Raw genomic sequence first — 15,977 nt, 5'->3', positions numbered from 1 at the left:
CCTGTAGTGTAAATAGAACGATTGTCATTTTTACAGATAATTTAACAAATTTATGTTACGTTGCTTTTGTTTTATTTTTTTCAAGGGGTGGGGTAGAAAATTACAAGCAAACTGATATATTTAGGGAATGTCTCAACAGATAGGTCCAACAGAAGTGACTTGATGATCTTTGAATGTCTTATGGTTATGATAAGATAACATAAAATGAAGTTTACGGGACCATGGGGATTGTGGAATGAAGAAAAGATTAAGAGAAATGCAAAATTAGCGAGATCAAGATTTTTGTGATACTGATGTATTGGCAAGAGAGAACTTGAATTTATTATTTTCCTTTAACATCATTCTATGAGCATGATGCCTTCATTTGGAGAGGATCTGTACCTGACAACTTGCCCCTGAATTATAGTCTAGTTACGAGTTGGATACTGATAATTCTTTGAATGTATTGTACAGAGAAAAAAAATGTTTAAGATGATTTGGGATGATGTATCCAAAGGCAGCAACATCAACATAGAAACTTAACCAAGGTTAAGTTTTTGAACTGGCATAACTATGAAAGCATAAAGACCTTGATGAAAGTATTTGATGAAACTTTTAACTTATTATTTGGCCTGAGATAGGTCACTGGGTCAAGGTAAAATGTAATTTCAGATCAATTTACTGATAAAACTATCAAATGAAATAAAACTGATATGGTTATCAGATGTGTTTCTTAGCTAAGGTCACATGTTTTTTTAGGTCAATGAAATTAGAGTTTAGTTATCAAATATGTTTTTATCTAATTTTGAAAAATGATTCATCTTAGTTGTTTTCATATTTCATGAAGCTTATATAAAAGGAATATCCAGTTCCCAGGGCAATAAGAGTGGCCACTGGCATTGCACTTCAATTGCCTTGGACTATTAGTTGCATTGTATATTAGAGCTTGTAGAAAAATAAAAAATTATTTTCCAATGTCACATGATGCAACATATCGAATGCAAGGGCGGTTTCAGATTCGAACTTTTACAGGGTGTAAATTGGCGTGATAGCATAAAGAGCAAAACTTCAAAAAAATAATAATAACAATAAAATACATAATAATGATAAATAAAAATTAAAAAATACAAGGTACTTCAGCAAAGAAAAATTAAAGGCCATTTTGCAATTTGTTTCCCAGGAATCTAGATAAGCAAAAAAAAATCAAAAAATAAACAAGGGTCTCCAGCGAAAAATAACAGGACAGTTCGTCTCGCAGTCCCCTGGAAAAACTAGAAAAGGCCCGGGGACATATGAGGCGCCGAATGTACCAATATTATATAGAACAATTATTTGTTATATAATCATTATTTATTAAATAACTATTATTTATATATAATTTACATTTTATTTGTAAATAACTACTATTATATAAAATATCATTTCTAATTATTTATATATAATTCCAAGTAATACTTCATTATTTGTAAATAATAATAGTTCGACATTCCATTATTTATAAATAATGATTATTTGTTTTTCATTATTTATAAATAATGATTATTTGTTTTTCATTATTTATAAATAATGATTATTTGTTTTTCATTATTTATAAATAATGATTATTTGTTTTTCATTATTTATAAATAATGATTATTTGTTTTTCGTTATTTACAAATAATGATTATTTGTTTTTCATTATTTATAAATAATGATTATTTGTTTTTCATTATTTATAAATAATGATTATTTGTTTTTCATTATTTATAAATAATGATTATTTGTTTTTCATTATTTATAAATAATGATTATTTGTTTTTCATTATTTATAAATAATTTGTTGAGTTTTCCATTATTTATAAATAATGATTATTTGTTAAATAATGAAAACGTCTACTTCATTATTTATAAATAATTTTTTCGAGTGCACCATTATTCTCATTATTTATAAATAATCATTATTTAATGTTCGAGTTTTCCATTATTTATAAATAAAGATTATTTGTTAAATAATGAAATATCTACTTCATTATTTATAAATAATAATTTTGTTTCAATATCCCATTATTTATAAATAATCATTATTTATAAACAATTTTTACAGTTTGCCATTATATACAAATAATCATTATTTATATACAAATAACCATTATTTATTAAATAATGCCATTATTTATTAAATAATGCCATTATTTATTAAATAATGGAAAACTCGCTATAACATGCAAATGTGGGACCGCCCATGATATGAATATTCATGATGCGATTTCCTTTTTCGTGATTTTTCTTCACAAATTTTTGTCCATTTCCTCTTCATAATGACATTTCTTGAAGCAATTTCTAGGGATATGGTCTGATTGTAATATTCTTCATTTTCTATATAACTTCGTCTTCGTAGAAATATCAAAAAGTGTAATTTTATACGATTTTTCCTACAGTTCACAATCCCCATAGGCGCGCGTGTACGGTAGGGACAACCGGTGAATCGACGGAGTGCTCTTCATCGAAATACTACGTTGGTTGGTCCCCGGAAGTGGCGGGCGGAATTTAGCCCGAATCCTCGATGGAAGTCGATCAAGTGCATATGAGCTGAGAGAGTGAAATATCAGTGTACTTGTACAGGCCCTTCTACTTTTTATAAATATTTCTTGTTGCTTTTTTTGTTAAGTTAATTTTTCCTGGTGTAGAGATAAGTTTCAGTTCTAATAATGCACTTCAAATACATTTTGGAGTGTCTGTTTGAGGCGTTTGGGGCGATTTCACCCTGGCCCCAAAATGCTCGCAACGACAATACGGGGGCATGATGACCCCTAATTTTTTAAAAACTTATTTTTCTATTGAAAATTATCACAAAATTCACCAAAAGTGTGCACGAAAGCCTTCGTATTTCACTTTTAAAACTCCAAAAAGTGCCCAAATGACAAGCTTGGTCGCTTCGCTGTGTCGCTTTCAACTTGAGAACGTTTACGCGTCTGCTTTCCCCCCCCCCCCCTCCTCCGAAAGAAATTCTGTATACGGCCATGCTCTAAAGAGCCTGGCACATTGATTTATGTATACTTCATTTTCATTATTTTTATCTCATTATCATCATGGCCTTACGCAGAATTTTTTCCGGGGGGGGGGGGGGGGGGAGCAGGACGCGCGTAAACTTTCTCATAAAAATCTTGAGAAAGCGAAGCGACCAAGCTTGTCATTTGAGCTTGGTCGCGTCGCTGTCTCGCTTTCAAGATTTTTTTGAGAAACTTTACGCGCGTCCTAGCTGCCCCCCCCCCCCCGGTAAAAATTCTGTGTAAGGCCATGATGATAATGTGATAAAAATAATGAAAATGAAAAGTACATATAAATCAATGTGCCAGGCTCTTTAGAGCATGGCCGTATACAGAATTTCTTTCGGAGGAGGGGGGGGGGGGAGCAGACGCGTAAACGTTCTCAAGTTGAAAGCGACACAGCGAAGCGACCAAGCTTGTCATTTGGGCACTTTTCGGAGTTTTAAAAGTGAAATACGAAGGCTTTCGTGCACACTTTTGGTGAATTTTGTGATAATTTTCAATAGAAAAATAAGTTTTTAAAAATTTAGGGGTCATCATGCCCCCGTATTGTCGTTGCGAGCATTTTGGGGCCAGGGTGAAATCGCCCCAAACGCCTCAAACAGACACTCCAAAATGTATTTGAAGTGCATTATTAGAACTGAAACTTATCTCTACACCAGGAAAAATTAACTTAACAAAAAAAGCAACAAGAAATATTTATAAAAAGTAGAAGGGCCTGTACAAGTACACTGATATTTCACTCTCTCAGCTCATATGCACTTGATCGACTTCCATCGAGGATTCGGGCTAAATTCCGCCCGCCACTTCCGGGGACCAACCAACGTAGTATTTCGATGAAGAGCACTCCGTCGATTCACCGGTTGTCCCTACCGTACACGCGCGCCTATGGGGATTGTGAACTGTAGGAAAAATCGTATAAAATTACACTTTTTGATATTTCTACGAAGACGAAGTTATATAGAAAATGAAGAATATTACAATCAGACCATATCCCTAGAAAATTGCTTCAAGAAATGTCATTATGAAGAGGAAATGGACAAAAATTTGTGAAGAAAAATCACGAAAAAGGAAATCGCATCATGAATATTCATATCATGGGCGGTCCCACATTTGCATGTTATAGCGAGTTTTCTATTATTTAATAAATAATGGCATTATTTAATAAATAATGGCATTATTTAATAAATAATGGCATTATATAATAAATAATGGTTATTTGTATATAAATAATGATTATTTGTATATAATGGCAAACTGTAAAAATTGTTTATAAATAATGATTATTTATAAATAATGGGATATTGAAACAAAATTATTATTTATAAATAATGAAGTAGATATTTCATTATTTAACAAATAATCTTTATTTATAAATAATGGAAAACTCGAACATTAAATAATGATTATTTATAAATAATGAGAATAATGGTGCACTCGAAAAAATTATTTATAAATAATGAAGTAGACGTTTTCATTATTTAACAAATAATCATTATTTATAAATAATGGAAAACTCAACAAATTATTTATAAATAATGAAAAACAAATAATCATTATTTATAAATAATGAAAAACAAATGATCATTATTTGTAAATAATGAAAAACAAATAATCATTATTTATAAATAATGAAAAACAAATAATCATTATTTATAAATAATGAAAAACAAATAATCATTATTTATAAATAATGAAAAACAAATAATCATTATTTATAAATAATGAAAAACAAATAATCATTATATATAAATAATGAAAAACAAATAATCATTATTTATAAATAATGAAAAACAAATAATCATTATTTATAAATAATGAAAAACAAATAATCATTATTTATAAATAATGAAAAACAAATAATCATTATTTATAAATAATGGAATGTCGAACTATTATTATTTACAAATAATGAAGTATTACTTGGAATTATATATAAATAATTAGAAATGATATTTTATATAATAGTAGTTATTTACAAATAAAATGTAAATTATATATAAATAATAGTTATTATTTAACAAATAATGATTATATAACAAATAATTGTTCTATATAATATTGGTACATTCGGCGCCTCATAGGGACAAGCAAGCAAAAAAGTCGTCACTCACAAGTAAGCGCATTTTAGCTAATGGGTAATGGCTGAATCGATAGTCATACATCTATAATTTTAGTACTTTTACAAGGTGCGCCCGCACTTCCCCCCCCCCCCCCTTCCCCGCACCGATAATTTCGTTATTAATGCGGGCAGTTTGCTAGAGGTTTCCATTTGTTAACTTGCTTGTTTCAACTTGTAATTCACTCTTTCATCCGAAATAATTTATTCTTGCATAATAATGACCATTTAAACGCGCCAAAGCGTGCGATTGGCGCGCTGCTGAGCACGTGGTTTTGTTATGAGCCAAACCGACGATGATGATGTCACCGTATGTTTGCGGAAGTAATTCTCGATCTCGATTGATCGTACACAGAGCTGAGTACACTGACGTGCCTATGTGGCCTGCCCAATTATAGCTCGCGATCGGATCGGCGATATGTGTACTAGGTGGTAGCTGGCTGCAATTAATAACCATCATTCCAGTCTTTACTTGAAAAGGCAGAGCAGACGAAGGCCTAAAGACAGTTGTATGATAGTGTAAGTACATGTAAGTTTACAGGTGTATCACAATAATGTCTAAATGATAATTGGGAACGTTTTTTGTACTCCAAGATCTGTGTTTCTTTCTGCTCTGTTTGGATCTGGTAAGCCCAGGCACACTTGTGACTGTAGTCTGTACCTGCCTTTGTGAAATGATCAGCTGTGCTGTGTGTGTGGGTTTATCTGACTGGGATTGAAACTCGACTTGCAGTTGCATGTACTTCCTGCTGCCTTTGTGACTTTTGTTTGTGGTATCAATGTAAAAATGAAATTTACTTTGCACAGAGGCTGCTGCAATTGTGTCAGTCAGGTTTGTTTGGAAGTCTGACATGTCATAATAGTTTGGTCTTTGGATAATACAACCCGGGAATACAACCTACATCATGTACATGTATATAGATAGCCTAGGGCCGGGGCGGCGGGCCTAGGGAAAAATATGTACTGTACTGTAGACTCTAGATTTACATATATTTCAGATAGGGTCATGTGTTATCAGGCTTTGAAGTTTGCCAAATTATAATTTAATATAATAAGTCCGATGAAATTATGCAATCAAGAGATTAGCTATAGGGCCTCCACTAGACTTCTTCAGTTCATGTAATGGGATCAAAATGTAGGATGGTTATTTTGTCATTTTGCTATTTTGTTTATTTCCTTTGACTTGTGGTCTCTTCAGCTGTTATGTCTGTTCAGTCTAGACGCGAGTTCATTTGCATTTCTTTTCAGCACTGCCCTTGCTGTCTGAACTTAGGTTATTTGAGTTTAATGATATTCAGTTGTCATTCATTCTAGTCTGAATGCCTTTCCTCTCATTCTCTTTTGTCATCTTCATTCCTTCTCTATTCTCTCTTCAGGTGTTCCACTCATTCCATCCCTCGATCACCTGACTCCATAATTTCTACTTCCATTATTACATAATCCTCAGACATTGTTGTCATCTTCGTCTCATTCCTTATTGGTTTATTTTATGAATTGGATGCTTACATTTTAGTTCGATCCTTCCATTAATTGTTTTTGATTGGTTGACTCTACTTGATTTCAATATATGTAAATTATTTATGTGATTCTGAGTTTAGCTGAGGAAAAGTAGCCCAGAGATTAAACAGTGCACTACCAGACTCCATCGGTTGCAGTTCTGTTCATTTTGCGTCTCATATAGTTTCACTTATTTCCCATTTGGTTTGATGATTGATTAATTTGAGTTGCTGCTTTATTTTCTACCACTAAACTTATAATTTTTCAACTTTGTTGCAAAATGTGCTAAACAAAGATACATGTAGGTTTGTCTTAGATTTATTACCCATAATGTAGCATTGTATACAACTAGAAATAAAATGATAGTTATATGCTACCCTCTACAAAATTCACACTATCAATACATTGCTTTGGTAATTGTGAATAGTGCATTCAATCAAAAGTATATTTCTTTTCCATCTTAGTTGTGAGCTCTTTTCTTTTTAATCAAAATGTACAAGTAAAGGAGACTATCTATCCTGTGAAAGGACAGTTCCCCTAGAGTGAACATTTGCCTCAAGTCCATTTCTCGTGACCGGGTTGTTAGCTCCACCCGGTCACGAGAAATGGACTTGAGGCAAATGTTCACTCTAGGGGAACTGAAAGAATCAATTTTGCTACTAGGGTTCTGAAGAAGGTCATTTAAGGTGCAATTTGAGTTATTGTTGTTTGCAATCAATAATAATCTATTGTGAATCAGCTTTGAGAAAGTGCACTTGCTTGCTTCTCATGTGAATTACTTGATCTAATCTTCTTAGAGTATTATTGTTAGTAGGTCATAACCCTACACTCATTGATTTCCTATCTATGAACTACATGACTTACAATATGAACATATTCAAATAGAAACGGTTTAAAGAAACTAGAGAGTAAAAACAACATTGATATTTTCTTGTTTTGTTGAATGGTATTTTCTTGTTATGTACACACAAATGGTTTTTGTTCTGTATGTTTTTTATTGGAAAATATCTTTGCAATAGAAAGTACATTTTCCATATTCCATTTATGCATTTTTACTGTTTGAATTCTAACAGTCACATACTTAACCACAAATTTATATTCTTTGCTTTGTTTCCCCAGTGCATTTATAGCAAGCATCTATCATGGGGCGAGTTTTCCTTGAGCATATAGGAGGTACAAGATTGTTCTCCTGTGCAAACTGTGATACTGTACTGACCAACAGGGCAGAACTAATGTCCACTCGCTTTACAGGGTCAACGGGTCGTGCATACCTCTTCAAACGAGTGGTCAACCTCTCATTTAGTGAGGTCCAAGATAGGATCATGTTAACTGGACGTCACATGGTACGAGATGTCTTCTGCAAGAACTGTGACTCAAAACTTGGTTGGATCTATGAATTTGCCACAGAGGAATCTCAGAGGTACAAGGAAGGCAAAGTGATTTTAGAACGAGCTCTCATCACAGAAAGCGAAGGCATGGAGGAACATGTAATAGTTGGTAACATATGATGCTGCTGAACATTCTTCAAACTCATTTTATCTTTGTAAAGTTTTAGATAGAACAATAATTCTTGTTATATTTATATATCTTGTATATAGCAAACTTATATTATATTTTGTAGTTAGCACCTTTGGGAAGTTTAAGTTGAACTTATAAGAATATTTGCACATGGCTTGTAGTTTTAAGCACTCACACGTATTGCGAGGTTAGTATTAGTATACTAACCTCGCGAGGTTAGTATTAGTATACTAACCTCGAACCATGAACCGCGTTTGGCAGTGGATTTCTAACTAGTGGACTGCGCGTGCTGGGATCTCACTTCTGGTGTCCACAACACACGACTTCTATGGCTTGATTTTTCTGTGCGCGGCAGCATGTAATGAACCCTTGGGTGGTTTTAAGGTGGTTTGAGAAGATATGGGATGGAGCAATCAAGATGTCAAAACACAACTGTTCAAGAGGTTTTTTTTTAAGCTTGGTTTCAGTATGGGGTTCTGGTATGCAATTCCAAGTGATGTAGGTTTACATCAGAATAGGACTATACGTATGCAGTGTTTTATGTCTTCTAGTTATTGTCTGAAAGAGGCTGCTGCAGGGATGAAGAACATTCCGACTCATTCAGACTAATACGTGAGTGAAGAGGAAGTTCTTCCCAAGCTTATTCATTGTATGATCAAGCATATATGCCAGTCTCCACCGCTCGGACGCAGACTCTGAGCGGTAGAGAGAATATGCAAATTATATATATGGGGATCATACTGCACTTGTCGGGATGTCATCCCTGCACCGCTTTTCACACACATCAATGAAAACAGCTGTGCCACATCAATTTTCACTCAGGGTCAATCTCTTTTCCAAATATTGGATCATAAACCCCTTTATAAAGAGGGACTGCATCGTCAAAAACTACAAGAATTGGGGGGGGGGATTCTCCTACATGTATGCATGGGGGATTTCCTTCCCTCCAGAAAATATTCTGAACACAGGGTTAAAACTGCTGAAATAAATGAAAGGTGCTGAAGGGAAAAATTACCGCACAAAAGCTCCACTGATCTGATTTCTAAGCAGAAATATAGCAACACCATTTTATTGTGGTTTACCTCAAGTGTCATGTGTGAACTGATTATCTGTAATTGTTGTGAAGTAAATGTATTAAAAACATGTATATTGTCCTCTCAGATTTGTGGTACATTATCACCTTCAATGTATAACACCCAGAGATTATCTTCGTTGTGCGAATTAAAAATTCTCAGGAGTCCATAGCGTCAACTTTTTGATGAATAATCAATCGTCAATTTTACCTGGTTCTAAAGTCAGAGGTGAACAACATGGTGTTGAATTGTTTCATGTTCAAATTTTCTGGAAATATTTTTACTTGAAGGGGGTGCAGTTACCAATTAGCCATACATGTATGTCATTTTAAAATCTTGCAGTCATCTGTGAGTTTGATCTCGGTAGAGATTTTTTTTTTCCAGAAAATTGTATTATCGCCTGGAATAGTGAAAAATGCTGCAGATTTCATTTCTGAATCATTACACACATGTACATGTATGACTATTGGAGAATATGAAAAGGTAACATGATGTGCCCCCACAAAAGATAATGCCTTCCTCCCCTAGTAAAACAGAGAACTCTTTTCAATCCTTGAAGTCATGCAATCCTTGAAGTCATGCAATGTTGCTATAAGTCGATATGCCCGCTTCGATGAAGTACATGTATGTGTACTTCCCCCTCCATTTCTTTATTCAGTAGCCATAGCCAAAAGAGCATAGCATTATCAAAGAAAACTTGTACTTGTCTTACCAGTAATCACTGTTAGAGTACAATTTAGTCTGCATAAGTCAACTTTCCATCAGTCAATTAATGTCCAAAGTCGAAGCAATTATTTTGACCAGAATAAGAATATTATGCAAAATGTGGTATTTTGTTTACATATATCTCTCCTTGTAAGTCTTACATGCGTTTCTGTGATCCCAAGAAATTTGCCTCACATATTGGAATATTTGCCTTTGCTGCAAATGTACACTATATTTTCAACTGTGATACAACTTGACAAGATGGGCCCAATTACACAAAGATTAGCGATTTATTGCTAATATAAAATAATAATTTTGATTGGTTCCTAGTCTACTATACACATACAAAAATGATAGGCTGTTACATGTAGCAATAAATCACTAACCTTTGTGTTATTGGACCCAGATAAGCTTTTCAAATTCACAAACTCTCATATATCACAAGCCACTTCTCTTGTGTAAAATGCACTGTTATGTATTGAGAGAAAGTACAGGTGTGCTGGCATACCTTGATATACATGTACACCATAGTAATATGTTTCCTTTGACTATTTATCACAGTTTCTTACTCATTGTGGAATTAGGTACACATGTTAATCCATCGAATGATGAAGATTCACACAGTAAAAAAACTACATTTTGTGCAATTCCCTTTTGAAGCTTACTAGTACATTTATGTGAAACTACTGTTCATGTGTAATTTGTTTTGAATAAATTCAATTCATTAATTTTGTGTTGGATACTGCATTATATATACATTATTAAATCAAAAGTTTTCAAGCTTAAATTATAATCTCTCTCCATGTCAATTCCACATGAGCAAAATCATATAAAAACATCAATTTCCATTATGATTTTAAGTATTGCTTTAATGCTATGTAAATGCATTTTCTGCATCCCATAGAATCATGAATGTATTGGAATGAAAGTACAGGTGATACAAAAGTCATATTTCATAGTGTTAAATAGTGAAAAGAAAGGCAAAGCACAAAAAATTAGGTTTTTATCATCACATCAGTTTGTTGCGTTGGGTCGGGTAATGCCATTCGCGTATAATACCCGACCATCTGAGAAAAGGGCCCCCTAAATTCCTAAACGTCAGGTCCAGTTTACCCGACCATTCAATAATTTTGCTTTAATTTTAAAAATATTGGGTAAACTGGACCCAACATTGTGGGAATTTAGGGTGTCCATTTCTCAAATGGTTAGGTAAATTGGACCTGACATTTCGGGAATTGAAGGCATCCTTTTCTCGAATGATTGCCCGACCCGATGAGACAGCCCGATGTGATGACACAAGCTAAAAATGACACAAATTTGAAAATGTTGATAACAGAATTTTTGTTGGAACATATTGATGATATGTTCAGGGTATCAATCAACCATCTTTATAATTATGCTGCAATTATACACACGAAGAGGCTAGTAATAATGAAGGATATTTTTAACATGTTATACCTTTTGTGCATTTTTTATATGGAGGTCTTTTGGTATAGAAGATGGGAGATTGACACTTCATAAAGACTTACAACTATAGTAAATTTGCCATTTATTGTAACTTCCATGGAAACCTTGATTGTTATTGGTCGCCGAGCCCTGTTGCCATGGTAGTTGTCATAACGGCAAAGCTATAATAGTTGTAACTCTTTATGAAATGGACCCTATAATGTTAATGTTTTAAAACTAACAGTATCGCATGCTAATGATTGCACTGGAATACTATTTTTAAAAAATGTATTATTTGAAAAGCTAATCATCACCCTGATTTCCTCTTTTATTGCTTGAAAATGCTAAACAGTAAACACATTAAATAATGATAATATAGGGTATTCATATTGCGCACATATCCACCTTGTTAGGTGCTCAAGGCGCTCCTATATTACCCGGCTAAGCTAGGCGTTCATAGCGCACACAGCTTTTCAAGGAATTACTACCTACCGGTACCCATTTACCTCACTTGGGTTGAGTGCAGTACATTGTGATCAGTTTCTTGCCGAAGGAAATTACGCCATAGCTGGGATTCGAACCCACGACCCTCTGTTTCAAAGTCTGAAGACCAATCCACTGGGCCACAACGCTCCACATGAGATACAAGATAAGAAATTCAGTAATTGTTCCTGTTTTATACTTTGTATTTCACAATATAATGAATTGCAGGTATTGTACCAACATTAGAATGAAATGGAGCTCTGCCTTTCCTAGGCTGAAAATCAAACTAAAACAACCTGAAATACATGTATGTTAATTTCCATAAAATAATGTAGATTTTATTTTACGTTTCTTCAACTATTTACTTTTCTGCAATGCATGTTCAACATATGCTTTGTGTAATTTCACAAATGAATGAAAACCAATTGTGAGATGTTTGTAAGGTATGTTGTTGCAACATGATGTCCATCCCATTTTCTTTTTAAGTGCCATCTTGAGAAGAATGTACTTTTCTTTTCCATGTTTAAATCACTTAGTATGGAATCCTACGGAATAAAGATGGAATTTACTTTCTCGTTATTTTCATCGATTTATTTGAAAAATCCACTTTAGAAAAAATATTGAATGAATAACTATAAGAATTAATGAGGTCTGATTTAAGCAAGGACTCGCTACTTTTCTGTCTGCTTTCTCTAAATTCTACCTTTTCTTTTTAACAGTGTAAAATTAACTTGATGTGTCACTTTAATTGCAATCAAGTAAAGTGGTATAATGTGAATTGATATGAATGCTAGTCATTTGATTAATTTCAAGTACAGGAAATAAATGAAGCATATAATGTAGATTTTCATTAGACATAAAATACATTTTATACACATTTTAATGAGTTTTATACTGGGTTTGACATGCTATGTGCTTGTGTATTGTGTTGTAACAACTACATTATGTAAATGGTTTGTCATTGGGAAGTTCATAGAAGTGGTTCATGTAGATGATGTAATATGCAAGATCAACAATTTTTTTAATACTGTATCTTTATGTTGTTTTGGTTTTTAATTTTGTGTGCCTCTTGAGCGATATGTACGCAAGCCTTTTATGAATTCTTCAATTGTTTAATTCCACATTTGCTTTAGGCTTAAGGGGCTCTTTCATAGAGATATTTTAACATGATTTAAAAGTTACACATAATTTTTAGAACTGAAATCAAAGTGCCCAAAGTATGACATGCAATTCCATGTAATTTTTGAAATAGTTATACTTTCTGCTATAAAAAAGAGGCTTAATTTTTAACCTCTTATTTCGTCTACACCTAGTGTGTCTGAAAATATGAAATCATCCATGCTTTATATATTCCAGGCATTTGTATGATCTTCAGTAACATTTTTTGAACATATTTTTGAAACAACCCCAAATCAGGGAATGTTTTAGAAAATCCTTAAAATCCCACAAGAAAATATTAATGAATGATTTAAAGTTTCCATCTTTAATACATCAAGGAATTAGCTTTGTGTTTGATAATGTTTTTATAAATTTCTGACCCTTTTACCAGAATTTGCTAGTAAGTTTTGACAGGCTGGCTCCTTGTACAATATGTACCCATTATATTAAATGAACTTAATTTGAAGGTTGACTCATCTTAGTTGACTCTATTCTGATTTTTATCAAATGCACTAAAAATTGCTTGCCTTTATGTGTGTGATATTCCATATGTGGTCCAGAAATTCAAATTCAAATTGTTGATTGCAATAGGGACACATGTATGCTAGATATACATGGTGTTTAATGACAGTAGGTTGTGCATATTAGTCATTATTTACATATTTTCCCCAAACCCGACACTGCAAACAAAATATACAATTGACCCTATCAAGTTTATAGATGTTCTTTCTGAAGACCAGTAATTTAATCCCTTAATCTGTTTAATAGCAAATGAATTGAAATATCAGAAATCATTTGGCATACTTTGTTATGTACAGTTGTATGCATGAAATCTAGTTGTTGGGGGAAACAAGATATATTGCCATTTATGTAGAAAATATCCTTTCTCAGGTTTTATATGGCAGTCCTCGGCTTGTGCTACTAAATCCTTTGTATTTCAAAATATAATTAATAGACCTGCCTATACGATGTATGTATTTTAATGTGGAAATAAAATGAATTGATATTCATATCTGAACTAAAGAATGCTGTTGCCATAGTATCCTTTGTGTTGTATGTTCAATCCCTTAATACATGTAGCTTTGGGAGAAAAAAAATAAAACAGCTGATTTTGTACTAATATTGTTGTCTTTTCTGGGATCTCAAAGACATTCCTCTCTGTTTACTATTCCTTTTTAGTTGCTTTTCTGGGATTATCTCATACAATTACCCATTTATCTTTCAATTGAAAATTTGTATCTTCCCTTTACTGCATTCAATTTCATCATTTTTTCCCTCTTCTTTCACTTCAACAATGGTTGTTAACTGAAATAATTTAGTGTATCCCCATTTCTCTTTCCTCATTATCCACACCTTCCCTCTCACTTTTCTTTTTAAACATCCTTTGATGAGCACTTTATTTGAATACATTAGAGCTACAATTATAGTAGATATGTGGTTCTTACATTTTGAATATTCAAAACAAATCTACACCACCTTGACCTAAGAGAGGATCTGGTACACGTAAGAGAATTTTGACTCAGAAGATGCATTGTAACATTTTGCATACCGGTACTCTAAAACTTGCTTCAACTTCAATGAATATTGGATTTATGGATGGTTGACTTTAATACGCAAGTTAAACTGTATATATCGATTAATGCTTCTTTGCTACAAAAAAAAAATGGTGCAAGTTTCATGCATTTTCTTTGCTTGCCAGCTGAGTATTTAGCTTTGGAAAGTCAAAATAGCAGGGCTCAAAAATAGGCTTTATTGTGCTTCTGACTGGCCTGAACTCTCTGATGTTATACTGTGTAAGGTTGTGGTTTTAGAGGGATTTTTTTAAAATATTTATTTGCCGCTTACTTGGCACAGCTATCTAGCTGTAACTGCATTCAGATTGTGTGCAACAGTTTTTCTTGACACAGCAATAAAGAGCCAAATACAGAAATCCCCAAAACATATGAAGAGCTGTAAGTTTTCATCCTTTTCAACAGTAAATATTTTCACTAATTTTCCTCTGCAAACCATTAAAAAAATTGATCATCCTGGAAACAAGAAAATAATTGAACTTTTCTGCATACAGACATATGCTGGTTGCACTATATGATGTCTGATAATAAAGGCCGGTGAGGAGCACAACAGAGCCTATTTTCAAAGCGACAAAAATAATGAGTTTTTCAATAAGGCCCATTGCTTTTTCTGGCAAGCAGTGATTGAAAATGCATGAAACTTGAAGTGTTCAGATTCACAGCTTACATGTACTAGTTTTTGATTTGCCAATGTCACTCCAGATCGCTTTATAGAAGTGATATTTTGCAATTTGTGAAATGTTCCCCAATTAACTCAATTCCTTTCTTGAAAATATTTCTTCGAAAACTGAAGATTTTTTTTATTTGGAAAACAAATTGTTATTGGCAGTTTTCTTAAAAGATGTCTATTTAATAATATGTTAAATATTTTCTTAACAAATATATATAGGTGGTATTCTCATAAGTTGACCAGTGTTTATATCCATACTTACAAGTGGGAATTGTATAAAGCTGTTTATAACTTTAACACAACCTAATAGATTTGCACATGACTGGTGACACGTTCTGGAGTGCTAAGTCAGCTACATATATATTTATATATCATTTCGCACAAGAAAAGGTCACCAATCGTATGTAAAGTCATACATAACAAATCTATCCAACAGCCTCTAGGAACTGAATTCCATATATCTACCAAATGTCAGGTTTAGTCTTCCTTAACTACCATTATAATCACAAAAAGATTTTAAACCTTCTTTCACTGCATATATTTTTAAACTTCATTTCAGAGTCATGAATTAATTTATGAATTAAGTTGACAAGTACTCCATGAAAGTATAGTCTCAGTTGAGCTAAGGTCAACTTTATAATACTATGAGGATACAAATAATGATTTTGAGTATGGAATGAAATACATTTCACAGAATTGCAAAACACATATAAAAGTAAAATGTAGATAAGA

At 33.0% G+C, this 15,977-nt stretch overlaps 1 protein-coding gene across 3 annotated transcripts; it reads left to right on the top strand.

Moving 5' to 3' along the window:
• The first annotated feature begins 5,552 nt into the window (after positions 1 to 5,552).
• LOC129264998 (protein yippee-like 5) lies at positions 5,553 to 14,030 on the top strand. Of its 3 annotated transcripts, none has more exons than XM_054902976.2 (2): positions 5,553 to 5,643; positions 7,741 to 14,030. In XM_054902976.2, exon 2 carries the CDS (start codon positions 7,764 to 7,766, stop codon positions 8,127 to 8,129), a length of 366 nt encoding a protein of 121 aa, XP_054758951.2. In that variant the 5' UTR covers positions 5,553 to 5,643; positions 7,741 to 7,763; the 3' UTR covers positions 8,130 to 14,030. The 3 variants fall into 3 exon arrangements, with proteins under 3 accessions (XP_054758951.2, XP_063957957.1, XP_063957958.1); XM_064101887.1 differs by having other exon boundaries at positions 5,564 to 5,653; XM_064101888.1 differs by lacking the exon at positions 5,553 to 5,643 and adding an exon at positions 5,906 to 5,956.
• The last annotated feature ends 1,947 nt before the right edge of the window (positions 14,031 to 15,977 follow it).

Source organism: Lytechinus pictus, chromosome 7 (assembly GCF_037042905.1).
Source record: "Lytechinus pictus isolate F3 Inbred chromosome 7, Lp3.0, whole genome shotgun sequence".
NCBI lineage: Eukaryota > Metazoa > Echinodermata > Echinoidea > Temnopleuroida > Toxopneustidae > Lytechinus > Lytechinus pictus.
The sequence above is the reverse complement of the archived record's forward strand: the minus strand, read 5'-3'. Positions and strand labels throughout refer to the sequence as shown.